The sequence below is a fragment of the Chionomys nivalis genome, chromosome 6 (assembly GCF_950005125.1).
Source record: "Chionomys nivalis chromosome 6, mChiNiv1.1, whole genome shotgun sequence".
In the NCBI taxonomy this organism is placed as follows: domain Eukaryota; kingdom Metazoa; phylum Chordata; class Mammalia; order Rodentia; family Cricetidae; genus Chionomys; species Chionomys nivalis.
The window spans coordinates 77,378,881-77,406,565 of record NC_080091.1 but is presented as its reverse complement, the minus strand read 5'-3'; the positions used below and the strand labels follow the sequence as shown (position 1 = coordinate 77,406,565).

The following is a 27,685-nucleotide window of genomic DNA, read 5'->3' as shown; positions in this document are numbered from 1 at the left end:
AACTACAGAGAAACCCTGTCTCAAATCACCGAAAGAAGAAGAAGGAGAAGGAGAAGGAGGAGGAGGAGGAGGAGGAGGAGGAGGAGGAGGAGGAGGAGAAGGAGAAGGAGAAGGAGAAGGAGAAGGAGAAGGAGAAGAAGAAGAAGAAGAAGAAGAAGAAGAAGAAGAAGAAGAAGAAGAAGAAGAAGAAGAAGAAGAAGAAGAAGAAGAAGAAGAAGAAGAGAAAAGAATGTGTCAGCTGGGGCTACATTTCAGTTCCAAGGATGCATAACATGGAAAGGGACTGATTCGGGTGAACTTGTTTCTAATTAAGGTGTTCCCAGAGCCAGTGACCTGGGCTCCCTCTCAATTCCCTCTCCATTGAACGAAGCTCAGCATTCAATCTGCAGCCACGTACCTTTTCTGCCTGTCTCAGGAGTCAAGGAAGGTCTCTCTTGCTGGCTAGCTGATGGAGGCGGGGAAGCAGGTTTCTTGTCTGGCACCTCTTCCTCGTCCCTCTTCTGTCCCTTCAGCTCCTCTGGCAGTGATGGTGAGGGTGGCTGGTTATCACTGCTCTCCTGGCTCTCCCTGCAGGCCGCACTCGGTTCGGAATCCACCTTCCCAGCACGCCTAGCAAGCAGCTCTACTAAGTGAGGTCTGCTCAGTTTGGAGAATGGGGACGAAGGTGGCGTCTGGCTGGTAGGCTTGGGAGCCAGGGCCGGCTTCTGCATTGGTGGCGTTTTGCTTGCTGCCTTGTCCTGCCCTGGAGCTGGGGTCTGGCTACCTTGTGGCAGCCCCGACTGGGCTACAACAACAGAGTGACTGCTAGAAGGGCTTTCAGCAGAGTCCCTTCGAGGGACTAGGGCTGGCTTTTTCTCCTGGGGATGGGATGTGCCAGGCTTGAGGGTCACAGCTTCAGGCTCTTTCTCTCCAGGGTCGCTCCCGGTTGCCGGGGTGCCACCATCCACAGTGTCTCCCATGCTGCTGTGCCTCTTTTTCTTCTTCTGTTCGGCTTGCTGGTCACAGTGGAAGCGCAAGGAGTAGTTGGTCCTTCTCAGCTTTATTCCGAAGGGCGAGGCCTTTTCCTCACCTCCTGAGATCACAAGGTCTGGCTTTCCGACATCACTCGTGGTCTCACTGTCCAAAGTGGCCGTGGACCCTGTGCGGGAAGCAGCTTTCTGTGGAGAAGGCAGGCCTGGAACGAGGAAAGATGGAAGGTCTTTGGCAAATTTGCATCCGTCAGTGGTGTCTGGTGGCTCCTGGCGCACCTCTTGCTTCTCCAGGCTCTTCCGAGGCTCCGAAGCCGCAGGCAGAGGCTGAGGTGTTGTTTCTTCACCTGCTGCTGGTCCGGGTTTTTTCCTCATGCTTTCACCGTCCAGGCTCTGTTTGGAGGTGTCTGAGCCTCCGTCCGAGAATTTCTGCCAGGCTGGCATGATGGAGAACTTGACTGGCTGCGTCCTGCGCATGTTCCCTCGGGAATCGCACCGCGCTCGGGGAGCAGCCTCTTCCCCGGCTTTGGCAGGCTCTCTGTCACCACGCTGGTCACCCTCTGCGTTCTTCAGGATCCTGGATCGAATGGATGCCCACTCGGCTAGCGCAGTGGCATTGCTCGGGGACTCAGGGGGAGGCCTGGCCTTGCCGCTGGTGGCCCTGGGTTCCACCGTGGGGACATCCACCTGCCGCTTTTCTTCTGACAGGCCTAGAAGGGACTTGCACGCCGTGTCCTTGATCTGGCTCAGGTTGACCGCTGGGCCGCAGAGTTGCGCTCCAGTGACCAGAATGGCCGTGTGTGGGATGCTGAGCGCCGAGGGCAGGGCGTGCGGGGTGGCACCACTGGGCACAGGTGGTTCCTGGGCCACTGGGGCCAGGCTTGCGTCCTTGGCGGGTGTCACTGGGCTCAGGTTGACTTTGGGGAAGAGAATCTGCCTACTCCCGGAGGACACCTGGAACGTGTAGGGTCGGGGCATGGTCTGCCGCTCTTCCACCTCTTGCCACCGGAGCTCCTCCACATTTCGGTCCTTATCTGCAGCGACAGCTTCGTTCTTGTCTTCTGAGGCCAGCGTTCTGCCCATCTGTTCCTCTTGTGGCAGGGGGATATCTATCTGAGTGGCTTCTCTCCCTTCCACGTCTACATCATTGCACTCCGTGCCCAAGTCTTCCCTCTGCCCATCTGGCTCGCTGGTCATCTTAGCCTCTTCCTTCTGCTCCTGGGCCATCTCTTTCTGTCCCACGGATTCGAGGTTTTCTTGTTTGTCTGGCTTCTCAAGGTCCCGCTGCAATGGGCTTTGCTGATTAGTGTACTCCGCTAGCTGAGGCTGGCTCTCTCCTGGACTCCGTGGGCTTTCATCCACCTGCAGCCCTGGCGCCTCCATTTCCCTTCCTTTCAGCTCTTCTGTGCACTTGGCCTCCTCCTCTTCTTCCTGCCTGAGGTCCTGCAGCATCCTCCTGGCCTCCTCCTCCTGAGCATGCTGCCTCTCCGCCTCGAGCTGCTTCAGTTTCTCCTCCTGCCTCTGGGCCTCGAGCTGCCTCAGTTCTTCCTGTCTCTGGGCCTCGAGCTGCCTCAGTTTCTCCTCCTGCCTCTGGGCCTCGAGCTGCCTCAGTTCCTCCTCCTGCCTCTGGGCCTCGAGCTGCCTCAGTTTCTCCTCCTGCCTCTGGACCTCCAGTTGCCTCAGCTCCTCTTCCTGCCTCTCGGCCTCGCACTGCCTCAGTGCCTCCTCATGCTTCTCAGTATCTTCCTGCTCATGCCTGCACTTTTCAGCCTCCAGGCTCGTGAGGTCATTGGCTTCCCCCAACTCTGCACCTCTCCGCTCCTCCAGACCCGACTGCGGCCCTTCCCCTGGAGGTGCCTTCCCTGCCTTTAGCTGCAGCCCTTCCTCCTCTTCCAGCAGCTCCTCTCTGAGACTCTCCTCCCAAAGCCTTCTCTCCAGCGCCTGCCGCCTCTCCTCTTCCAGGCGCCTCTTCTCAGCTGCCTCTGCTTTTTGTCGCTTGCACTTGGCTTCAAGTTCCCGCCAATACTCTTCCTGGAGTCTTTTGTCTTCCCGGGAATCCAGAGGTTCTGGTTCCTCTTCATGCCAAATGTGCTTGTCTTCTCCTGGCTGCCCGTTCTGGTCCAGAGAAGGCTGCCTCTCAAAGCTGCCTGGCTCATTCTGACGATCCTGGCACAGGAAAGTGAAGCAGTTAGCCTTTTCCCACAGAGCCCCAACTCGTCCCCATCAAAGCTCAGATCTCTTAATCGCAAGAGGGCACGTGTTCCCAAGTACAGACAAAGGTCCCTGTAGCTGCCCATGATGGTCAGCTCTCGCTGTCAACCTGACTGGACTTAGCATCACCATGGAGACACACCTCTGGGTGTTTCCAGAAAGGCAGAGGTAGGAAGGCCCAGCCTGAATATGGTGATGGTGGTGGAGGGGGGGAGCGATTCCAAGGACTGAGGTCTGGGTAGGCATAGGATGGAGAGAGAGGAGAAAGGGAGCTGGGCACTAATGTTTCTCTCTGCTTCCTGTATATGCAGTGACTGCTGCCTCACACGGCTGCCGCCATGATTTCGGGGACATGTGCCACTATAATCAAACTGTCGGGGAAAAGAAAGCCTCCCCTCAGTTCCTTTTCTCAGACATTTGTCACCAGTGAGAACAGCAACTAAATCCCCGCTATCCAAGGTCTTGCTGCACCGCTTCTCTTCTCTAAGGGCGACTGAATAGCATGTCGTTATGATTGTTCTAAGTGATTGTTGTTGTAAATCTTTTTTTTTTAACCATACTAGTTTAGGAATTAAACTTTATCACAAGTATGTATATACGTACATTAAGCACGAATAAAACAGTATATACAGGACATTCACGTTGGGGTTTAAAATGTGCTCCTTCCCAGGTGAATTCAGGCATACAAAAGAAGAGCACTTGAGGGGACAGGGGAAAGAATATTTTTCATTTTGCCCTCTAGCCCCTTCATTTTCTATCTCTAAAATTATTTTTTTCTTAGTAGGAATTAACAACAGGGAAAACAATAGCCCGCCAGCATGAGGAAGATTTGGATTTCATTACTGTCCCCTGAGGCTTGTGACTTAGAAGCCCACCCTAGAAAACCTCGGTTAAGCTGAGCCAGCCTGCTTTTCTGCACCCCTCTATCGGCAACACCCTGAGGTCCCCCCAGCCTCGGGCCATGGAGGGTATGCAGGCCTCTTGATCCCTGTGCACTGCTGGACACTCGAGTTTCGATAGGGAGAGACCTACAGTTTAGTATGGCTCTCCGCAAGCACAGCCCACAGGGTAGGATTAGTGCCCGGCAAGCAAGGGCACCTGCCTCACCAGCTAAGATGGTCGCTACACACCTGGGAAAGCCACCTGTGCTTCCGTGACACCCTCTGGTTTTTTGGCTTCACAGAGAGCTTGTGCTTGGCAGCACTGTTGTCCAGACGAGCAATCGCCAGGGGGATGGCGTCCAGGTTGACACTTTCAATGGTGCCAGCAGGAGAGAGGTGCCTTTTTGGCCGAGAGGGTTTAACTGGAGCAACCTAGGGTACAGTGGAAGATAGAAAGGTGAGCACGGATCAGAACCCGACATACAGGGAGCCCTACAATGGCACCGGGTTCTGTGTGCCCAGCTTAGCTCGTGGAATGTTGTTTTAATGAGGGTCAAAGTCACTACAGACTCTGAAAACCACAGCCTGTTCCCACCTAGCTTCGGAGGTGGGAGGAAGCCAAGGGTTTCTTTTGCTTGCGGGGGATGAAAAGAGGCACAGGTGCAGGCCAGAGAAACAGAGAGGGGAATGAGCAGCAGAGACCTGAGGGAGGGGGCCTGCTGGCCTCTGCTCTGACCTGCTGGTCTGTTCTGTCCCTGGGCTGGGCTTCAGACCACCAGACAGCAGCTGCATGCATTTCTTCTTCATGCATGTTGTCTCCTCCGAATTCTGTCACTGGGGGTTTGCTCCTTAGGATCCGACTGCCGTGGTGGTTTGAAAGAGAATGTCCCCCATAGTCTCAGATGTTTGAATACTTGGTCCCGAGATGGTGGTGCCATTGGGCGGGGGGGGGGGGGGGGGGGTGAGGCCTGGCTGGGGGAAGTGTGTTTCAAAGCCTCAGGGCCATTCCCAGCGTGATTTATTTCTGGAGTCCTGGTTCAAGATGTGAGCCCTCAGCTTCCTGCCCTGGACATGATGCCTCCACTCCGGCATCTCAGACTTCACCCTCTGGAATCATCAGTTCATAGGAACTCTTGTAGCTATAAGTTGCTTTGGTCATGGTATTTTATCAAACAAGTAAATAATAGAAACTCATAAACGAACGTCTCTGCCACTTCTCCCTTGTTCAGAGTCTCCAAGACTAGACAGCAATGCATACAGGAACCAGGTTCAGGAGGGCCAGCTGGGCATGCCCGAGGAAGTCAGTGCTTCCTCAGCAGGTAGCAGATGCCAAGGATGCTGCAGAAGGGCAGGACACCAGGTCCTTAGTGTCCAGTTCCAACTTAATCTCTGGGCAGAGAGACCAGGTAAGTCCCCTCCCTAAGGCAGAATTGTTCCTTTCACTGGCCAGCTTCTGGATGGAGGAGGGCCTGGCTGTAGCCCATGGGTCGGTTTCACTTCTAGGGGTCATTAAACCTAGACATATGATACTTGTACTTCTGGACACAAATTTGATAGATGATTCCTTTATCAACTTACTGGCATGGTTGGATAAAAGGGTAATTGGGAAGCAATAAATTTTGAATTTTGAATAAAAAGGTTTCTTTTTCTGTCTAAAAATAGAAATTATCCATTTGCTATAAGGATTTTCATAGGTTCATGACCTTGGGCTATTCTGACATTGGGCTATTCTTTCTTAAATGTGATGTTAGGACAGGTAATTTGTAAAGAGTAAGAACATGTTTTGGGACGGGCACAGTGGCACTTGTCCGTATTTCTGGGAGACACATGCTGAAAGACTGAGTTTGAGCTCATCTTGAACTCTATAGAGAGCTCACAGAGGGAGGATCTTATCTCTCATATGCGGATCATAGCTTTGCATCTTTAGATTTGTGTGTTTAACCTGGAATATCTGCAGAGGTCAGAGTTCTTCGTGGTGGGTAGGATTGCAGAACACGTGGTGGGTAGGATATTACGGCAGAGGAGCATCCTGGAGGTTAACATCTAATTAGAACGGGGGGACAGCATGGGGGAGAAGAAGGAGCAAGGGAGTGGGTTCACCAAAATGAAGGATGTATAAACTAAAACCTTACCATTTTGTAAGATAATTAAAAATTAAAAAGCAAAGAAGTTTGAGTTTGCTGCTCCCAGAAACATGGGTTATTAAGCAAAAATATCGCAATGCTAGGCATAGGCTATCTTCCTATAAGTTATTGGTTATGGAGGCCCTGGAGGACCCTAGATCAACCCAGGCTATTTCATTGCTCTTGGTTGCCCACCATCATTAGATGTTATGACCCTATTGTTGAAGACAGGTGGCAAAAATCAATCTGGAACATTCTGGGTGCTGCAAAATAATCCTTCTGTACACTGTAAGGATGTGTTGTTCTCATTGGTTTACTAAAAAGCTGAATGGTCAATAGCTGGGCAGGATTTTGGGGGCAGAGAGGATGCTGGGAAGAAGGGCAGAGACAAGTGTCAACAGCCAAAGGCAGAGGAAGCAGAAGATGAACATGCTGTATTGAAAAAGGCACTGCCACTTGGTACAGCATAAATGAGAAATATGGGTTAATTTAAGCTGAGAGAGCTAGTTAGTACTAAGCCTAAGCTATTGACTGAACATTTATAATTAATAATAAGTCTCATAATTAATAATAACTCTCCGTGTGATTATTTGGAAGCCGGCTGGCTGAATAGAAAACTCCACCTACATCTGGAGTTTCTGCCAGTTAATTTCATAATTATAGAAGGTGCTGCTCAGGCCACTGAAAGAGGAAAGATATCAATGGTCTACCCAGCGCTGGATTTTACAATCCTGACCTGCCAGGCAAGACATATCCACTGTAGAAATAGCATGTCTGTTATGGGAGTAACCGAAAGCTTTCTGCTTGGGTTTGAGACCTGCGCCCCAGGAAAGAGTTCATGACCGGGACTGTAAACTTGCTGAAAAGCTCATAGCTGGGGAGGTCGTAGGCCATAGGGGGACCTTACTATAATAGTTTTGCTAAATGGTCATCTTGTCAAATTTCCTTATAATATTTTTGTTTATACCCACACATTAGTGCCACTAGCAACCTTGTCAAGAGCAGTTCTTTCTGTGGTGGGCAGTGGTTACAGCAGAGACTCAGGACTGGTCAGAGTTGAGAACAAGTGGCTGTCGCACACTCAGCCCTAAACAGGACATGTGGATTTGTCTTCCTCCTTCAGAAGGACCAAGAGACAGCGTAGAAGAGTGGATAGAGCGACTGCAAGGGCTAGAGGGGAAATAGGAGGGCTGAAAATGCCTTCCTGACATGATTCCGAGATCAAGCCAGACAATATGGCTGGAGATGGGGCTGAGGCTCCTGAGCTCTCTCTCCCCCTAGCTGTGGAGTTGCAGTGGGTGGCTGATGGGGAAGAGAGAGAGTCAATTTTTCTTCGGGGGTGTGGTCCCTGGTAGATTGTCCATGTACCGTGGATGGCACCACACCCAGAACATGTGAGCAGCTTTAATAAGACTCAGTGAGGGTTTTTTTTTTTTTTTTAAATGAGGGCAAGAAGTAGGGAGATGATGTAATGAGAGAGGGCCTGGGGGAAGAGAATGCGAGGAATAGGGGATGGATATGGTCGAGGCAAATATACAAGTATGTAATTGCTAAAATACATAAATACAGGATTATTAAATTTAAAAAATGTTTTGACACAATCAGAACGCTTAATACATCAAAAAGCTAACAAAGAGCTCTGGTTAAACAAAAATAACCAAGTGGCCTAAGTGTCATTCCCAGAAGGAACCTGGAATAACCTGCAGCTCCGGAATAAAGATACAGTCACAGAGAGACCACTTCCCATCCCAGCATGGTGTCACAGCCCAAACTTGTAATCTCAGTACTTGGGAGATGCAGCCAGGAAAAGGATCATCCTTGGCCACATACTGCATTCGAGGCTTGTGGGAGCTGCATGAGACTCTTGTCTCAAAAATCAGTTTAAGAGCCTGGAGACAAGACTCAGCAGTAAAGAACACATGCTGCCCTTACACAGGACCTGGGTTCACTTCCCAGCACACACATGGTGACTCAAAACTACAACTCTAGTTCCTGGGGGTCTGATATTCTCTTCTGACCTCCATGGGCACCAGGCACGCATGTGGTGTAAATACATACACACAGGCAAAACCCTCATAAACAAAAAAGATCTTTTGTAAGAAGACCCAAACCTTAGACAAACTGCGCGCATTAGAGAAATTAGTGGCCAAGGAACCGGGTCAGTCAGAGGAGGAAGCCATTCCGGTAAGCTAGAGAATTTAGACGTCTTTCCAGTAGGGGGCGCTCACAGCCCTCTCAGTCAGCAGGAGCTTTGTGCACAAAGGCCAGCACTGGACAGGGCTAGGCTTGCGAACTGCGCTGTGTGTGTAAAGTCTGTGGGGCTTGCAGGCCGCAATTACCTTCCATGTTTATCCACAAAAGATAAAAGACCAAGCTAGTACACAATTACAATCAACCAGAACTACTTAGTACACATGAATCCACAAATTAAAGAGTGGAGAACAAACATTTCCAGCCTTTGGCCTTGTCGCTTTTAAGTTACTTGCTTATGGTTATTCTTATAACAGCTATAAAATTCTGAGAAGAGTTAAAGACTTATTTCTATTCCCTAAGAGATACCTGGGAGGACAACAGAGCCAATGTGGCAGACTAACAGGGAGGGACACTTGAAGCTGAGATGTCAGTGCCAGGTCTTGTCTGCAGCTGTCCCCCTGAGCTGAGGGACTGGCCAGAGCCACCCCCGCTGCCCTGCTGGTGCAGAGCTGGTCTCTGCCACATCCACTATTTCTTCAGAGAAGGTGTGCCCCGAGTAGAGACGAGAATTCTCACCAGAGAAACTCAGCCCCTCAGGACCCATGCTCGGGGGAGAGGGTCTAGTTTCCTCAATGAAGGTAAAATCCCAGGCCATGGGGGGGAGGACAATTTGTAAGTAAGGGCAAGCATGAAGCCCTGAGTTCAGGTCCCATCACCCATGTACGAAGCAGAGTACAGCCATTCACACGCCTGTCACCCCGACGCTGTGGAGGCTGAGACAGGACGACCACCTGGTTCAGTGAGAAGGCCCTATCTCCAGAGAAAGATGCGGAGAATGGTAGGGTGGGTCTCCTGACATCCTTCTTTGTCCTTTCTATGCCTATGCTTAGATGCAGCCCACCCTCCCTTCTCCCCCACCCCAACACACAATAATAAAAGGGCAGTAAAAGTGTACGTGTGTAAAAGTAGAGAAAGCTAAGGTTGGGTACGGGTTTGTCTCTTACATTTGTTCATAACAGAAGACCCCCTTACAGTCTTGAGTACCTTGCAGACATTCTAGAAAGCCCTTCTCAACAGATTCACAACGTCTTGAAGTGCACGATCCATTTGTACTTAGGGAAGTCAGCACTGTCTAAAACTCCCAAGGCATGATGGGAGTGTGGCTATTCTTCAGAGCAGGGCTCGAGTCTAGCAGGTGGGTTGCCATGGAAACGGATGCTTTAACCTCTCCCCCTGGTCGCTCCGGTTTATGAACAGAAAATAAAATAGCGGATGGTAACAAAAGAGAAAAAGGCTAGATAAAAAGTTCTCACTCCATTACCTTGTCTTCCATCTCACTTCTGGCTTCAGGTAGATTCAGAGGACTGGAAGAACTGGGCGTGTCACTGGACTGGAAGAGAAGAGAGAGCTTCTGCTTGAGTCGTTGTGGAGACAGGAAGTGCTGGGCGAATAACCAGCACTGTCTAGGCCTGACCAGGGTGGCCCCGTGCTCCACAGGGGGACACGGGCTCTCCTGGAACCACCAAGGACCACTGTGGTAGCTGCTGACTGGGACTACAGAGCCGTGGAAGAGCACCGTCCTCTTTTATTCCTGGGTTCAGTGCGCTTCCCTCCTGGTTAGCTCCCAGCCCCACGGCCTGTGCTTCCTCCCGGGTCAGAGAGGCTGAGAGGCTGCTTGGCGACCACCTCGCCTGGGAAATGGGGCCCTGTTACACACAGTTCCGACCTGGGAGCTCTCAGACTTCCTGGTAGCCTTCTAGCTTTCCCCTGAGACTCCGGAGCAGGGAGTGAAGACAAAAGATCCTCCCAGAGCCACGTGCAGAGAAGGCGAAAGAGCAGGGAGGAAAATCTGGGGGTGGCACACCAGACTTGTTCTGGAAACACCCCCAGAAGGTGGCTGTACTTCTACCTCGTGTGGGTGTGTCAGCTTGCCCAGTCCACGCTAGGCTGCACACGTAAGATGTTTAGAGACAGAAGTCAGGCTTTGTGGGTCGACTCAATGGATAGGGGCAGATCTGATGACCGGACTTTAATTCCCAGAACCCATAGGTAGTAAGGGCAAGAGAGAACTAATTCTTTAAACTGTCTTCTGTTTTGCAGGAAAATGGATGGAGCTAGAAAACATTATTTTGAGTGAGGTAACCCAGACACAGAAAGACAGTTATCACATGTACTCACTCATAGATGGTTTTTAAACAAAGCAAAGGAAGCCAGCCTACAAACTACAATCCCAGAGAACTTAGACAGCAATGCGGACACTAAGAGAGACCTACATAGATCTATCTAAGCTACATGGGAAGTAGAAAGTAGAAAAAGACAAGATCTCCTGAGTAAATTGGGAACATGGCAACCTTGGGGGGAGGGCAAAAGGGGGGAGGGGAGAGACATGGAGGGGAGCAGAGAAAAATGTAGAGCTCAGTAAAAATCAATTAAAAAAAAGGAAAAAAAAGAACTGTTCTGAATTCCACACACATGCCATGGTATGCACCTACACACACGTGCACATGCACACACACACATACACACACATTTAAAAGAACACAAGTCAGCTCCAGACACTTCCTTCCTCACTATTACTCAGAATTCAAATCAGGATTCTCCCTTTTCATGGCCTCCAGCATCTGGCCTTGGCATCTGCCTTCCCCAGCGCCCACCCAGCCGCACCTGACCAGTTCCTCCCGGTCTCCTTTCTAAGATCAGCATGTTCTCTTTGGTCTTTGTTCCAGCTCATACCTGTGCCTAGAACACTTCCACCTTGTCACCCCCTGGTCTGTTCCCAAGCCCACATCTGAAAATGCCACCTCCCACCGCTCACAGTGAGTCACTTACTGCCTTATTCTCGGCAGGCAGCATTGTGCCCAATCTCAAACGATCATCTTTACCTGCATGGTGACTTGTGTGCTCTCTGACAGCCTCTCATTAGGATGTGAGCCACTAGAGGCCCTCCCGTGACAAATCTTGCTCATCTCTGTAACACCCACACCTAAGACAAGGTCTGCTGAACAAAGGGCCTCTGTCCTTCCTGAGGCCACAGAGCCTCCCGCTTTGAAGTCATAAGTAATAGCAAGGCGTTCTTTGGTCCTCGTGAATTCCCTGTGTTAGAGTGAGGGAGGGTTGCTGCTGTTGCTGCCACCGCTGCCTGATACTGGGCAGGTGGGGGAGAGCATTTCGAAATCCACGAGGAAGGAAGGACCCCCGTTCCCGCCTCCTTCACCCACCATCATTTGTCAATATGTGGGGGCCAGGGGTCATCACGGCCAGGCCCCAGCAGAGGTGGCAGTAGAACAAACTGTCCATTTCCACTGCAAACAGTTTGCCTTGCTCTTCTGAAATATTAGCTGATAATAGCTATGCCTATTTTTAACAGCAAACACCCAGATTCGGGAACTGATAGGCAAAGTTGTTTTAAGAAAGACCCAGCGTCCACCTGTCACTAGAGAGTCCCAGACTGGCTATTCCGAGGGCTGTAGGGCCTTTTCTCCTCTACGCAGGCCTCTCCTCTGCTGCTGGAGGAGCTTGGAATTCAGGATCTAGTCAAAGTGTTCCCTGGAAAGTGTCAATACACCCAGGTTAGACAGCCAGGTACTGGAACGTGACTTTCTTTCCAGCTGATGGGAGTTCAAGCTGGCGGGTGTGAGGCCCTCTCCCTGGACCCCCACTGCTTTCTTTTCCAGCTCTCTTAAATTAGTCCAATTTGGCAAATAATTAGTCAGCTACTCAGCTAGCAGTCTCCAACTCCTGAGGAGAAAGGGATGTGTAAGAGGCAGTTTTAGCTGCAAAAAGCCAACGTTTAGAGATGGAGAGAAAAACAATTTTACACCAGCATTTATGGATGGAAGACACAGATATGAAAGTGCAGAGGAGACAATGCATCTTTGGGGGTGAGGTCGGGAAAGATTTCCCAGAAGCACCCGAGTCACCTGAGCCTTGAAGGATATGCAGAAGGCTCCGGCAAGGGCATCTGCAAAGGGCTTGTGCCTTCCTCCTCCTCAACTTTCCCACTGGTCCTCAGTACCCTCAGGCCACAGCCTGAGCACCAGAAAAGCTTCTCCTCATCCCTTCCACTCCCCATCCCTCCACTCCTCCAATCTAGACTCCAGGGTCATCAGATGTCACCGTCACCTGGCTGGCATCCTGCTCTCTGGCTTATGAGAATCAAACTCCCCCCGGAGGAGACTTACTTTGTTCTCTGGGTCTGAGAGGACAATATCCTGCTGAGTCACAATTTCCATGGGACTGGTCAGGAAGAAGTCCTCATCAGAGCTAGCGTCCGCACTGCCCGCCTTCTTCATGGGAATGGCATTCGATGGCCGCTGCCCAAACTTGATATTCTTGCCCAACTGTCGCTGCGGGAGAAACAAGGGGAAGACGTTCTGAAACAGTCTCTACAGCCATGACCAGGGTCCCCGGAGACAGTCGTGCCCAGCTGCCTTCTAGGGGCACGGCCATGCCGAGTGACCTCAAGGCCATCCTGCACTGAGTCCACTTGCTTCCATCCGCAGAGCCACAAGCTTTTAAAACTCCAGCCACCTCTTAGATGCAAATAATAACAGCTTCCGGAATGGACAGGGTCCACGTTTCCGAACCCAGGCTGGAAACACGAGTTTTTAGTTTCTTGGATCCATCTACCTACAGTCTTTGAATGCATGAAGAAATTATGCAGAAAGTGTGGGAGCCATGGGGAGAAATGAAGACTCCTGGGGTGGGCACAGCTGAACCCGCTAGTCCTTTCTGGATACATTCTCTGGGAATCTCTCTGTGTCTTCACCTAGCATGGAATTCCTCGTGTCAAAGCCACATGCTCTGGTCACAGTGGGTCACCGGCCAAGGTGGAGAAGGTCCCAGGGTCAGCAAGGCTTTCCTTGGTGAATGTTGAGATCAGGGATGGGAATGATCCTGTTTTCGTTCCTTGCTACAGTTACGCATTGTGAAATAGGGGCCACAAGGAACATGGGGTAGGGGCGGGGAGGGAAGGGCTAAAGAAGGGCTGATGACTGGCAGCTGGAAGGGCAGCTGAATGAAGGGGAGAAATGGGCTGTAAACAATAACCAGCAGATTGGGTAAGGGCCAGATTCAAAGCAGGAAAACTGACTCCATATGTTTTGCCCCATGTCTCCTGGGGGTAAACTGTCCCCAGCTAAGGACCACTGCTCTAGAGCTACGCCCATATGTGGTTTAAACCTAATGTGATGGTTTGATATTTATCTTTAATCTGGCTAATAGTTAATCTGGCAGGGCTTCCAACAAGAGATTTAGCAACCAACAGCTCCAGCCCTGGATTGGCTAGGTTTTCTGAACCTGAGACGAACTAGAGGCACCACCCAGGAAGAGAAAACCTCAGCTGAAGAACACCTCGATCAGAAGGGCCTGTGGGTGCATCTGTGGGCACTTTCCCTAACTGTTAATTGATGGAGGAGTCCAGCCCACCGTGGCGGTGCCACCCCAGGCAGGTGGTTCTGGGTTGCATAAGAAGGGCAGGTGAATGCCAGCCACTAAGCGGCCTTCCTCCCTGGTCTTCAGTTCCTGCCTCTAGGTTTCTGCCTTGAGTTGCTACCCGGGCTTCTTTCAATGATGGACTGTAACCTGTTTGATGAAATAAACCCTTTTCTCCCCAAGTTTGCTTTTGGTCAGTGGTTTTATCATGGGAACAGGAGGATCAAACTAAGACAAACCCAGTCACTTTGCAAAACAAAGTCCAGGTGCCTGTGGAGAGGTGACCGGCCCAAGCTCATGGGAAGGCTGAGTGGCCCCAAAGGAATCTGAGCCCACGTCTTTTAAAATGACACCCAGAGTTCTGGTCACTGTGCTTCACACCAGTTCTCATGAATTTGATAGTGTACTTCCTTCTTGCAGGGACAGTTACATAAAGAGATGACCGGCATATTTAATATTCCTCTAAAAATCCCTGGCCAAAAAATCCCGAGGGAAATGTCTCCTGTCCCTCAGAACTCAATGGAACCATGTCCATCCACCTCCACCCAGCTCATCCCCCACCCCAGTCTTGCCCAGTGAGCAGGGAGACGCAGATGCATGATCAAGATGAGCCCCAAGACACCCCTCTCTGCACAGCGCACCCCACCCTCAGCCACCCAGCATGCCAAGTCAGGGAGCAAGGGCTTGCGTTTGGTCCGCTGTGATTTCAGCCTGCACTGGGCTCTCGGCCTCCCAGGAAGAATGCACACCCAAAGCCCCCATTCAGCCAGGGAAGGAGAGCTTCAGCAGCCCCTAAGACGTTTGCAGGTTGCTGAAAACGGATGTCTTCCAAAGGCAAGTCAAGCAGGAAGCGGCAGTTAGTGTGGACTCTAAGCAGGTCCAGAAGCAGCACATGTACAACAGCTGATGGAGTCAGACAACAGGACACGGAATCACAGCCACGGAACTGGGGTGGGGGTGCTTCCTGTGGCCACCCGCTCCAAGCCTCCTTAGGAGTGTTGGCCATGAGCCTGACACTGGACTGGGGAGACTCCCACTGGAAGAGTCTTTTGGTGCCAGTGTTCTGGGATGAGATGTGGGAAGAGGGAACCTTCCTTTCTCTTCTGAGACAGCATCTTGCTATACAGCCTAGTCTGGCCTTGGACTCTTGATCCTCCTGCCTGCACCCCCGAAAGCGGGAATTATGGGCATTTGCCACTTGGCTGAGTTTTCCTTCCATCTCAATTGATGAATAATAACTGTACATACTTGTGGACTACTGGGAGGTTTCAATATATGTATATAATACATAATGGTCAGCCAGGGTGATTGGCATATCCATCACCTCATCCATTTTTCACTTCTTTGTGTTGGGAATGCTCAAAGTTCTCGTTTCTAGCTATTTTGAAATATACTATAAATTATTAACTATAGCTACCCTACTGTGCTATAGAACACTACAACTTAATAGTCCTCCTAACTGTAATGTATTCATTGACCAATGGAGATGAAAATCATTTCTCATTTCTATAATGGGAAGGACTTTCATAGTGCACTTCCTGGCATAACGCTATATTGTCACTTAATTAGGAGTTTGGCCACCACCACAAAAAGCACAAACAGGCCTCTTTACCTGACCAGGCTCTTTTGAGAGAATGGTTGTTGGCTTATCCTGACGCTTAAGAGACAAGAAAAAAAAAATCACAGCCTAGACAGAAACAAAGTCCAAAGACAAAATGATGGTTGTGGCTACAAATAGAAAAGGAAGGAGAAGGTGAAGAATCTCAGTACGGAGAAGGACAGGGACAGTAAAGTGCCTAGAGTCAGGCCAGGAAATGGGCAGAGGAATGTTAGGACATGAAGTGGAAGGCTAACGAGGACAGGGAGGGTGGCAGCAGAGACAGGAAGTGTGGAGGAAGGAAGAGGGAGAAGGGCCCAGGACAGTGGATACAACATCCGAGGACCTGGAGGACACAAGAGGGGAAGAGGGCAGAGGGAAGGGAACGTGCGACCATGCCAAAGGGCTGATTTATGTCGCAGACATGTTCATCCTGACAAAATAAATAATAAAAGTGTTCTCCTTAGTCTAGAGGCCGTTTTGAAATTCCCTATGGAAAACAGACTCAGGCTGGTGGCTGGGGAGCTGAGGGAGAGGAACTGAAAGGCCGGAGGGGATGGTGATGGTGACGGGGAATAGGGCTGGTCTCTGTGTCCAGATAAAGGGGTGTCCTGTGGCTTTTAGACAAGAGCTGGTGGATCAAGGCTGCAGCAGGACTTGAAGCCCAAAGCCCCACGTGGTGTTTAAGGAGCAATCGCTCACACCCTGACACACCGCTTCTCCACAGGTCCCTTTTCTAAACACCTTTACGTGACTCAGAAGAGACTGGACTCTGTGACATTTTATAAGGTGTATTGACAACTTAAAGAGTCCAGCTAAAATCTAGCTGGTGATCTGGGGTGTCACACGAACTATATGGGAACAGATTATTTCTATCGCTCTCGTTGCTCACGGTTCAGGCACTGTCAACAAAGGCCAGCAACAGGAGGGAGAAATTACTCTAAATCAGGCTGCTGTAAGCTGGCCCCAAAGTTTATCGGCCTCACGAGCTCTGTCTTTTTACACATCACAATTACATCCGCAGAGGAAAGAGGAAATCGGTCCGTACACTGACAGCGTATGCTGCTGCTGGCTATGAATGCAGCTACTGTTGCGACTGGAATGCGAGCTACAAGGGACTATATTTTATTCATTCAGTTTGGGCCATTTTGCCGTCATATGGAATGCTTGGGAATGAATGATGCTACAGGAATGCACATCCATATTTATGAGGCTGGATGCTGTCGTGTGGAAATGCCAAGTACATTGTATTCTGCAGCTTTTTGCACTGCCGGTATCTAGAATTTCCCAGATTTTTTTTTTCCCCAACTCATGTCCATGAGAGCAAACAGCAGAGGGAAAAAAATGTGATGTCTTCTTGAGCAAACTGCAGGTACTCATCATCACGAAAGTGAATTCTTAAAAAAAGCATATGGATTCGGGACACCTGTTCTAGGAACAATTGGCCGAGATCAGGTGCTTTGCTTTCTGCCCCTGATGGCTGTATTAGATGTCAAAATCCTCAAACATAGGATTTTGGAATTCTCAAGTGAAATCCACTTCAGTTAGCAACATTAGCTCCCAGGGACCGAGGCCTCATACACCTGTGCCAAATAGTCCGTGGGACACATAACCTAGGCATTTCCCGACAAAAGTGTGGTACGACTTGGCAACCACCTGCGGGCATAGCCAGGCTGCCTCCGGCTTCACCAGCAGTTGGTACAAACCCCCCAGCTGGGTGTGACCTTCAGTAGAGAGAGTCTCTCCTGATCTGTGCTGCTTGGTAATGTCAAGGTCGTCGCAGCACAAATATCACCAAGGGCAACGCTTTTACAGCTACCATGGGCAGCGGTGAACAGGGACTTCAAACAGACTCCAGACTTTAAGACCTGGAGGAGCCTTGGGGCTTGCCCATCACCTGCACCCCCTTATTGTTCAAGTGGGAAAAGTGAGAGTCACAGAGATTAAAGAATTACTTGGCTCAAGGTCACATGACCACATGGTGGCAGAGGCCTGACACTTTTTATTGCGCTGTGTCCTCTCACTCATTCAAGTGGTATTTATCCTCCCGGCTGGAGCAAATGACTTACGGACTGAGCCTTCAAAGGGCGCTATTGTTTTAATCCCTATAACTAAGTGTTTATTCAAATTTGTTCTCACAGTGCACATTTTTATACTCGGAAAAAATGTGCTCTTGTTCTTTTAAAAAGCTCAATATTTTGCCATGGTAAAGTGATGTTATTTAAGACAGGGAAGGGTAACTGTGCGGTATTGCTTTATTCTGTTAGTGGAGCAATGCTAACAACTCCTGTGGGTGCAACAAGACAGTTCTAGGTGCTATGACACAAGTGGGCACTAGGGGGCAACCTTTCCAAACGCAAACACCGTCCACCCACGTTCACGAGTTCTAAGTGAATGCTGGACAGTCTCTTAAACTACTTTTTTTTTTTTTGGTTAAATTTCATTACAAAAGAATATTTAAATAATTGTGACTATTCATCTATCCAGAACATTCACTGTCAAATAGGTGTTATCCATTCCTTTCGAAGAAGAAGAAGAAGAAGAAGAAGAAGAAGAAGAAGAAGAAGAAGAAGAAGAAGAAGAAGAAGACAGACATGTACACAATGACAGTTCCAGACAGAAAACCACATAGGCCTCCAGCACAGCTAGACTCTCTCATTCCATGCTGGAGTCTAGGAGGAGACGGTCTCCTATGCTTCTTACTGGGCATCCACAGCAGCATAAGGTTGTCGTGGGAAATGCAAAGCATTCATGCAAGTGTATGAAGTCACTAGATTTGGGGGACTTACCAGGAACATACTGCTTAGGCGACTGAAAAATAAAGCACAGTCTTTGGGAGTGATTCAGTTAAACCTTAGGTCACTTAAAGACTAAAAATCCCTTTTACTCTGACTGTGGTCCCCGTTTCCAGCCTCCAAGAGCAAAGCCCCTAATATCCCCAAAGTCATTGCAGAGATCAGAGGAGGAGTCGGAGGCCAGCAGCAGAAGCAAAACTCAGCAGAGCTCATCTGACGGTGCGCTGTCCAGATGAGACCACTCACACTAAATACTCTTTCTGCTCTGCTCACCTTCCCTTCCCCGCTGTGTTAATTGTATTGTCACTTCAGGGAAGTTGATGGTTTCATGTTTTATTAATTATGAGATCAAACTATCTAAAATTTTACCTTATTGTTAAAAGAAACCACGGCCCTTGCTCACATATTTTGAGTTTCTATTTTTTCCCAGTACTGCACAATTGCACGACACATACTTTACAGCCCTTAAGTCCACTTTTTAAAGAGGGAGCGGTATGCGGTGAACGTTACAGAGCAGATATCGTAGGAGCCCACGGGTCATTATCCACCTTTAAAGGGCTCTCGAAGCTCCTGTGAACGGCAGCTATTTCATGGTCTGAATCCTGCACACCGTTTCTTTTAGAGAAAGGTTTATGGTAAGGCAGGGGCTCAGAACTGGCAGAGGGAAGTGGGTCCAAGTTCTCCCTGGCTATTCCTGTCCTCCCTCTTGGACCTGTGAATAGTGAGAGCTGTCTTCTTGAGAGTCAAGGAGTAGACACAGCCAGCAGGAACAAAGGGGAGTCTGGCTAGAAGTGCTGGGGTTTGCGAGCCAGCCTGGGTAGGCTTTATGGGTGAACTGTGGCCCTTGGTCAGCGTGGCTCTAGGCATAATGATCTGGGCAAGGCTCCAGGGTGTTGGCTGCTTCCTGGTTTGTCATACATCACCATCCACTGACTGTATGACCACAGGTCATAAAATATACAGCTTATGTTCAGAAGAAACGAGACCATGCGAAAAGAATAGCAAAGTTACTTTGGAGAGCTGGGATTAAAGGCCTGTGCCACTACGGCCAGCTCTTGTTGCCTTTTTTCTTCTCATCAATTCCTTGATCCAGTCACTGTTGTGGACATATCGTCAGATGGGACTCAGCAATTCAGAGCCCTCTGTCCAAAGTCTAGGGAGTCCCCAAGCACTTCCGTCTCAGAAGTGCTTGCCTTGGCATTGCTTCCTGGTGAGGGAAATGCCCTACATAATGAGACTTCACAGTCTTTGTTCCTTTGACGTTTCCTGGGCCCATTATTTTAATGACCTTCAGTATCGCACGGTTTACTACACTTTCACTGTTAGGGAGTCACCAGCTGAGTCAACGGTAGTAAGAAAACTGCCCCCACTGCAGGGTGAACGGAGTCGGCAAGGATCCTCCCAAGACAGGGTGGCTGGAAGCCGCTTTTACAGCTACCACAGAGCCCCGCCCCGTCCCATCTCCTGCTGGAGACTCGCAGGATGGACTGCACAATGTGGCCTCTGTTGACAGCGGCTCCGGTGCTTGGTGGTTGGGAGCTCTTTCCCACATGCAATCCCTGGAGCTTATCTTAGGTACTTGTTCTGGTCAAACTGGAAGCGACAACTGGAGAGGAGAGGTGTGTGTGGGGGACAAGCCGTGCGGGTGGGTACAGCAGGGCTAAGTGTGCCTCTCACGGGAGCACCAGATCTCAAAGCCTCTCCCCTGGAGTGACCCCCGGACCTCCCACTCCAGCACTCAAGGACCAACCAGGGCCTTTTCCACTTCCCTCCACAGAGGGTGGGGATGGGGCTCCTCTGCCTCTGATCTGCCCATCATCTCAAGCTGTCTTACCTGAAGAGTTTTGACTTTGCCCAGGATGTTGTCCTGTGACATTGCTTGAACTGTCTGCTCATTTTCTGCTCCCCCATCAGGGATAAAAATACTGTCATGGGAGAACGCCCGTGCTCCCATAGAACAGGTGGAGGACCTGGAATGCAAACCACGTGCTTCGTTTTATTAGGATGATAAATGTCTTCCTGACTCAAAGGGCTCCGCCCACATCGCCTATCTTATTCAGAAAGTCCTTCGACACCATGGCCTTCCTACAGAGGGTCAGACGGGGAGCAGGGGAGATGAGAGGGTCCCGTGGGAATGGGGAATGTGGCTCTCTGACGATATTTCTCAGAACCACTCAGGGCAAGAACTTCAAGGGAGTGTTTCTTTGTAGAGCCAACGGCCTTGCTCAATTTTTAACCAGAAGACTTGCCCGAATGAGCTGTCCCTACCAGGGTTTGTTCTGCAAAATCTTTCCAGCTGGTATTTATGAAGTGAGACACAGATCTAGAAGAGGTCGGAGTTTCTTTCATGTCCAATTAGACTGCAGTACCGGTGTAGAGCAAGGTTTTGGAAGAAGGGACCATCAATGCCTGAAGATACAGCCAAGGGGGAGGAATCTAGGTTGGAGTCCTTTTGACATGTTTTGTATACACAAAACATGGTATAGATTCTCAGTTCACAGCAAACTGCTGTGGTCTGAATTCAGGGCTCCATGTACTGTAAGCTTGGTCCCCAGTGCAGCAATGTTAGGGAGTAATAAGACCTTTAAGGGGGCGCTCATTGTGGGCACTGTCCTCGGAAGGAATTCTCACGAGTCCATAGTTCTCCTGAATGAGGAAGAAGAGGAAGCCCGGGCATTCCCCATACCCTGGCTTCCCTTCTACCCAGGTGACACAGAACGTAAGAAGCATCCACTTCTGGGTAGAACTGTCCTGCTGTGATGCCTTCCACGTTGACATAGTGTAACCAGGGGGTCATGACCAGAGCTGGCACCATGTTATTTGGGTTTTCGGCCTCTCAAAGTGAGCCAAACAAACTTTTCTATCACATCCAGGCTCGAGGAAGTCAGGTATTTTGTTAGAGTCATGGGCAATGGGGCTGGATGGAGCTCAGTTAGTAGAGGGTTCGGGATGCACAGGGCCATAGGCTTACTCTCTAGCATCAACAAGAAGAAAACAGATGCCTTTCCAGTTGCAGGGTTGCACCGGAGAGATGTCTGGACATCTCCTTGATGAGAGGCAGGAACAGTGGGAAAGTCAGGAGAAGGAAGCCCCAGGAGATAGCCACTCCTGGGCAGACATAGCAGCTTGCCCTTCATCGCAGCTTGCCCTTCCTGTGGCAACGCAGAACATTTCCAAGGTGACACAGGCAGGTCTCAAGGCTGAGGGAGCAGCACTTCCCCCTTTCCTTAATGGGGGGTTTCCCCTGAGACCAAGTGCAGGAAAGCGCAGGGTAAAGGTGACCTCAACCAGTCCCCCCATAATTCACTGCAACTGGATTGCTCATCTACCCAGGTCTAGACGGAGCTCAGAAGATTATAGCATTTAATTTACAGAATTGCAGGAAGCACGTTAAAGACCATCTGAAGTTTAGGGCCAAGAGACTCGGATGAGAGCCCGTGCGCCCTTAGCTATGAACAAACAACCATGCACTTCCGGTGTGATGAACCCCACTGATGAGCGTTGGTTTCATGCTCTCGTTTACTCTTTGCCACCCTCATCTTACTAGAGACGATGCCGGGGGTGAGGACCACATCCAAAGCCATTCTAGTCCAAGCAGTAGAGTATCCTACTGAACGCAGCCCCACGCCAGCCAGTTGACATGCCTTTGGGACAGTTTTAGAGTGTGGCCATCCAAGAAGGACAGAGAGTATGGGGGAGGATGGCAGGCGGCACGTGCCAGGAAGGCTGGTGTGTCAAAAGGCTGAAGACATGAAGTCACTAGAATAACGGTTCTGCCTTCAGGAGAGTTGCTGGCCTACATAGGGCAGCAGCTTCCTGTGTGAGCCATGATGCATTCTTGTTTTTGGAAATATGAAGGGAAAAGAAAGCTCTCACCATTTCCCAGTCCTAAGAAACAGTGATGTTATTCACATAGGTTAAAAAAAATGAACTTCCAGTTTCATTCAGTGATGCCACAAACAAGGTTTTCAACCAATGGGGTTAAACCCTTCCCTCTTTTCTGTCTTAAATTCAGACTTCTGGTTACAATTCAGATAAGAGAAGAATGATTCATTTCTACATAGTCTATCGAGATTTTTATTTAAATTATGTTTTTAGTGTGTATTTGTGCATGTGTGTGCACGTGTGTGACTCGTGGGTAGAGCCCAGAAGTCAGCCTTTGTTGTTGGTCTCAGAAGTCATCCACCTTGTTTTTAGGGACACTGTCTCTCACTGGGACCTGCAGCCTGCCCGTTAGGTGAAGCTGGCTGGACGGTACACTCTGGGGATCCTCCTGTCTCCCCAGGGATAACATGAGAAGTGTGTGCCTCTAAACAGGCCTTCTCAGGTGGGTGCTGGGTCCCAGACTCTGGTCCTCATGCATGTGTGGTTAGCACTTTCCCGCCAGACTCGGGTCCTCAGGCATGTGTGGTTAGCACCCCCCCCCCCCCCCCGCTCATTTTTCTCCTAGCCCTTGTACACCGTGCTTTCGCAAACAATTACACATATAAACAGGCTCTTAAACACTCAGACCGGTATGTACGTGCCCACATACGGTTCCATGTTTAATGTTTAGTAAATGACCACTAATTTCTTACAGTTTTCTTACAACAAGGCCAAACTAAACTCCAGCTCAGTTGCCATGTCTGTCTTAACTGAGTCACGAAGTTCTTTTTTTTTTTTTTTTTTTTTTTTGGTTTCTCGAGACAGGGTTTCTCTGTGGTTTTGGAGCCTGTCCTGGAACTAGCTCTGTAGACCAGGCTGGTCTCGAACTCACAGAGATTCACCTGCCTCTGCCTCCCAAGTGCTGGGATTAAAGGCATGCGCCACCACCGCCTGGTGTCACGAAGTTCTTAACATAGGTGTTCCTGTTATTTTTGGTGTGTAGGCTAGAAACTGGCCTCTGTTTGCTTTACTGTGGTGGCCCCGGTTTTGATGTGCAAACACCCCTGCTTTTAGATGATTATATTAAAAGACAGATAAAGAATAAAAAATACTAGTTCTCAAAATTATAGCAATTCTAAGAAGTACAGTGCTAATAGTAATTCTAGCTAAATACAGTAAGACATCACGTCTTACTGTGTGTGTAGTTAAAAACAGTAAGACATTATGTATGCGTATAGCTAAATACAATAAGACATCATATGTGTATGTGTGAGTGCGTGCACATGTGTGTGTGTGCACATCTACACGCAAACCTCTTTACTATAACATATAAATCCTCCTGCTGTAATATTTAAAACCTATGTGTAGGAACTGATAATAAGCCTGCTTTTCCGATGAGAAAGAAACTAAAGCTCGAGGCCAGCCTGGTCTAAAGAGTTCCAGGATAGACCAAACCTACAGAGAAACCCTGTCTCGAAAAACTTAAAAAAAGAAATAGGAACTAAAGCTCAAAGGCCTGTGATGACAAGGCCTCGGTGGGCTTCTGACCCTGGCCTCTGCTCCTGCTGTCTGCTCGTCTACTTTCACAGGCAGAAATAAGCCCACACTGGCTGGGTATGGTGACATATGTCCGTAAGCCCGGAACTCAGAAGACAGGGACAGAAGGACGGCTAGAGTCATGAGTAGGAGCCACACACTGCAACCCTGCCTCAAAAACACGAAAAGAAATACAAACCCCACAACAACCAAACAAAACCCCAAAACAAAACAGAAATAAGCCATGCTCATTCTGTCGTAAGTTTTCTAAGTTTTAATATCTAATTTTTCAGCTGTTTTTTTTCTCCCAAGACGACTAGGCTGTCTCCTGTCTCTTTGCATTTCTACATAAATTCAATCCTGTCTTCCCCTATTCTCTTCCTCCCCCTTCTCTTGTTTTTGTCTGTCTGTCTGTCTGTCTTTTATGCTCCTGCAATTACTTTCACAATGGGATCAGACCTACAGACATATCTAGGACTGATGTCTTTACAATACTTTACCTTTTAATCTAGAACCTGGGGTGTGTTTGTGTGTCAAGATCATCTTTTGTTTTATTATTATCTTAGTACTTTTTGAGTAGAGCTCCTGAGCATATCCTGATAGATTTATTCCTATATATCTGGTGGGTTGGACTTTTTCGTAAGTGGTATTAAAAATCTATATTTTCTGTTTTCTCACTGTTGGAATATATGATAAAATTGTTTCTAATATACTGATCTTATGAAAAGAGACTTTGCTAGGGTTGTTTAATAACTATAACAATATGATCTCTAAGTCTTTGTATATCCAAAATACAATTAGGTTGTCTACCACAAAACACCACTTTTACCCCAAGCCTTTCTTATCTTCTTGCTGTTTCCTTTCCACACTGAGTCAGCTAAACTCTTTTGTTGACAAAAGGCAGTGGAAGTGGTGGTGGCAGATCTTGTGATGCTCCAAACCAGGGAGAAAACACTCCACTATGTTAAGATGTCTGGTACTGGCCAGAATTTTGTTGGATATGCTTATATGGCTGTTTCTTTGAAAAATGAAATACTTCATCTCATTTTTCCTTTCAGAAGATTAAAATTTTGTATCTCGTTTGCTTTTTGACAGTTTTGCTCTGGCATGGGCAGGTGTGAACTTTTCTCCAGTTTGGAGTATTGCACGACTTCTTAAATCTGCGGCTTGATGTCTTTCATTCACTCAGGAAAAGCTCTCAGCCCTTATTTCTCATGTTATCTCCAGCCATTTTCCCTCTCATTTCTCTTCAATGGGCCAGCATGAGCCATTTGTCTTTTGCTCTCTTTTCTGTATCTCGCATTCTTTCCACACTAATCTATATCTAATCTATATCTGCTGTCTTGATCCAGACCTTTCCGCGAGCTATGCTCTAACCCACTCTGTCTAATATGCTAGTGAAACGATTTGTTGACGTTCTTAACTTCAGAATTATTTTTTTTAGCTCAAACCATCACTTATTTGTTTTTTAATAGATCCCAATTTCCCAACAAGATTATCTTCCATGTCAACAAGATTCTCTTCCATGTCAACAAGATTCTCTTCCATGTCAACTATTGTCCTGAATGAACCAACCACAATTGCAGGAAGCAAACAGCAAGCAGGGAGGATTCTTCAAACCAATCACACGCTGGTCCATGGCTGACCAAGACTTGGACTCACCTTTGATTTGTCCCCACCTCGAAGGTAGCATCTGAACTCTCACCTGAGAGCTGGGTTATGTCCCAGCATCCCCATCCATGCTAGTCCGTGAACTACTAGTTTTTCTTCCAGCAACACAGACTACTAAAACTTGCCCTGGTTTTCCACCCTCTGTCTCCAGGCAGATGTATCAATAAGGAAGGAAATCTGCTGCCCAGGTAAGGCTTCATTCTTCATTGATTCTCTTCTCTTACAGATCTTTGCCCTTCTCTTATAATTTATACACTCTTTTAAAAGTTTATTTAAAAATTTTTATGTTATGATAATATTCTTTCTCTCCTGAGTCATCCCTGATCCTCCCCACCTCCCCACTCAACCTACCTTCATGTTCTATGCTCCCATCAACAACCACCCCTTCCCCAGAAAACAAAAACAAAAGTAACAAAACAAAAACCCCTAAGACAAAGATTATGAACCCTTAACAAAAACATAGCACAGGAAACATGGAATTCGTGTGTGTTGTCAGACCCCAGAGAGTGTGGTGGACACACCCAGTGGCACTCCGTGGGAGAAAACCTATCTTTCCTCCCATGGCAGGTATCGATTGCACATAGCTTCTTAGTTTGGGGTGGGACTTGGGTTCCACTTCACCATCCATCTCCATGCTGGGATTTTGTTTGTCTTGAATTCATACAGTCTCCTGTGCGTTGTTATAGTCTGTGAGTTCATACATACATTGGGCCTGTTGCATCTGGAAGACAGTGTCTACCAACATCTGGAGCTGACGATCCTACTGCCTCCCCTTCCACATTGGTCTCCATCCATCCTTGAAAGGCAGGATTTGATATAGACCTCCCACGTAGTGCTGAGTGCTCCAAAGTTAGAGATCTTAATCCCAAATTCTGGCTCCTACCCCAGGCTCAAACTCTAATTTTTGAGTTTCCAGCCGCAGGGCATTTCCCCTAGTACTGCTGATTTCTGTCAGCCACCTGCATTTTTTGGCTTCTTACCTTGAGCCAAAAGGCCTCTAATAATCACAGGAGAGAAAATAGCAGGTAGAAGATTGGGCTCAGCTCCGGGTTTCCTTCTCTCCAGGAGATAAGTGCTCAAGGCTGTGTCTTGGCAAGAAGATGCTGCAAACAGACCTGACTTCAACTCTCTATCTGTATTTCTAGGTGTTCCTCCCAAAGACATTGACGGTGATACCACAATCTATTTTATCAGAGAAGTAAATAAAGGACGTTTTATATTTATTAAGTATTTTGCATATGAAAAACACATTGGAACTTTGTGTTGACATAGCCGTGGCTCTGTAGTTCTGGCCCTCGGAAGGATCTGGAGTTCAAGATTATCCTTGGCTACAGAGCAAGTTCAAGACCAGCCTGTGATATATGGCCACTACCCTTATGGAGATCAAACACGGTTATGCCTTTTTTCTTGTTAAATTTAGTTTTTGTTTCATTTTAGAGCACCGAGAAGAAATAGTAGGGGAGGGTGATGATTGATTTATTAGTTTCATGAATGAATACTCGCTTGTAAGTTACTTCATCTAAATGTTCAACTGTTTATATAATAATATTCAATTTTTAGTAATCTCACATCAATTCGGGCTCCAAACACCTCTACCACATAGATGACTCCCTGTTCTCCAAGGCTGAGGCCGAGACAAAGGCCACACAAGTATTACCCAAAGTCTCAGAGTTTGAGGCAGCCTGAAGTGGAAACCAAAGAGCCCGCATTATGGAGAGAGCTCAGCTTGAAATGTGTTCCAAGGAACAAAGAGCTTGGTGGAAGCCTTGTCATTAACCAGCTGGAGACTTCAAATTACAGGACTGGGAGTGGAGGGCCAATTTGCCACGAGCTGTACCTTCTGCAGAGCTCATCTGGGCCTCTTTAGCCATGACATTTAAAGGTCACTCACAGTTGACTGTGAAGTAGGCCAGCCCCGTTTCCTCTGCTTTCCTTTTTTGTGAAGGAGGGAGGCAGGAGGCCTCTGCAGCCCTTTGCTTCAGCTTTCTTCCAGACTCCCCCTGTGTTGGAAGGCTGTTCCCCTGCTCAGTCAAGGGAGGGACTTGGTGTGCGGAGCCTTCTCTTCTGATGCTGGACAACCGGAGCAGCTTCTGAATGACAAGAAATACCACACCCACGCCCTGCCCCCCAATCTCACGGTTTTAACTCCCACTGTGGATCGTGCATACAACCACTTCACTGCCATTTTAACTTAAACGAGATCTGAAGTCGAATCCATGCATGTGTGGGAAAAGTGAAAAGTTGTCGAGAGAGGAAGAGAGGCCACCTGGGATGCTCCAATAGCATTGGTCTCTGAGGAAGTCTTCATAAGGCCGCTGAAAGTCATGGCCACGGTTACAAAGGTCAAGGAGAGGACTACTTTCAGCCTTGCAGGGCCAAGCAACAGGAGCTTTTGGTCTTAGCTTCCGTTCTT

General features: G+C 48.6%; 1 protein-coding gene across 4 annotated transcripts in view; it reads right to left on the bottom strand.

Moving 5' to 3' along the window:
• Nucleotides 1–27,685, bottom strand: part of Cracd (capping protein inhibiting regulator of actin dynamics) — a 48,524-nt gene that overhangs the window by 12,482 nt on the left and 8,357 nt on the right. For 2 of the 4 annotated variants that reach the window (XM_057771116.1, XM_057771117.1), the window contains exons 2-5: nucleotides 12,558–12,722; nucleotides 9,698–9,766; nucleotides 4,310–4,492; nucleotides 398–3,134 (exon numbers count right to left, since the gene is read on the bottom strand). In XM_057771116.1, the coding sequence (XP_057627099.1) occupies nucleotides 398–3,134; nucleotides 4,310–4,492; nucleotides 9,698–9,766; nucleotides 12,558–12,668 (3,100 nt within the window). In that variant the 5' untranslated portion in view covers nucleotides 12,669–12,722. Of the gene's footprint in view, nucleotides 1–397; nucleotides 3,135–4,309; nucleotides 4,493–9,697; nucleotides 9,767–12,557; nucleotides 12,723–18,195; nucleotides 18,217–20,035; nucleotides 20,172–27,685 lie in introns of those variants that run through there. The other 2 variants (XM_057771119.1, XM_057771118.1) reach the window with 2 other exon arrangements.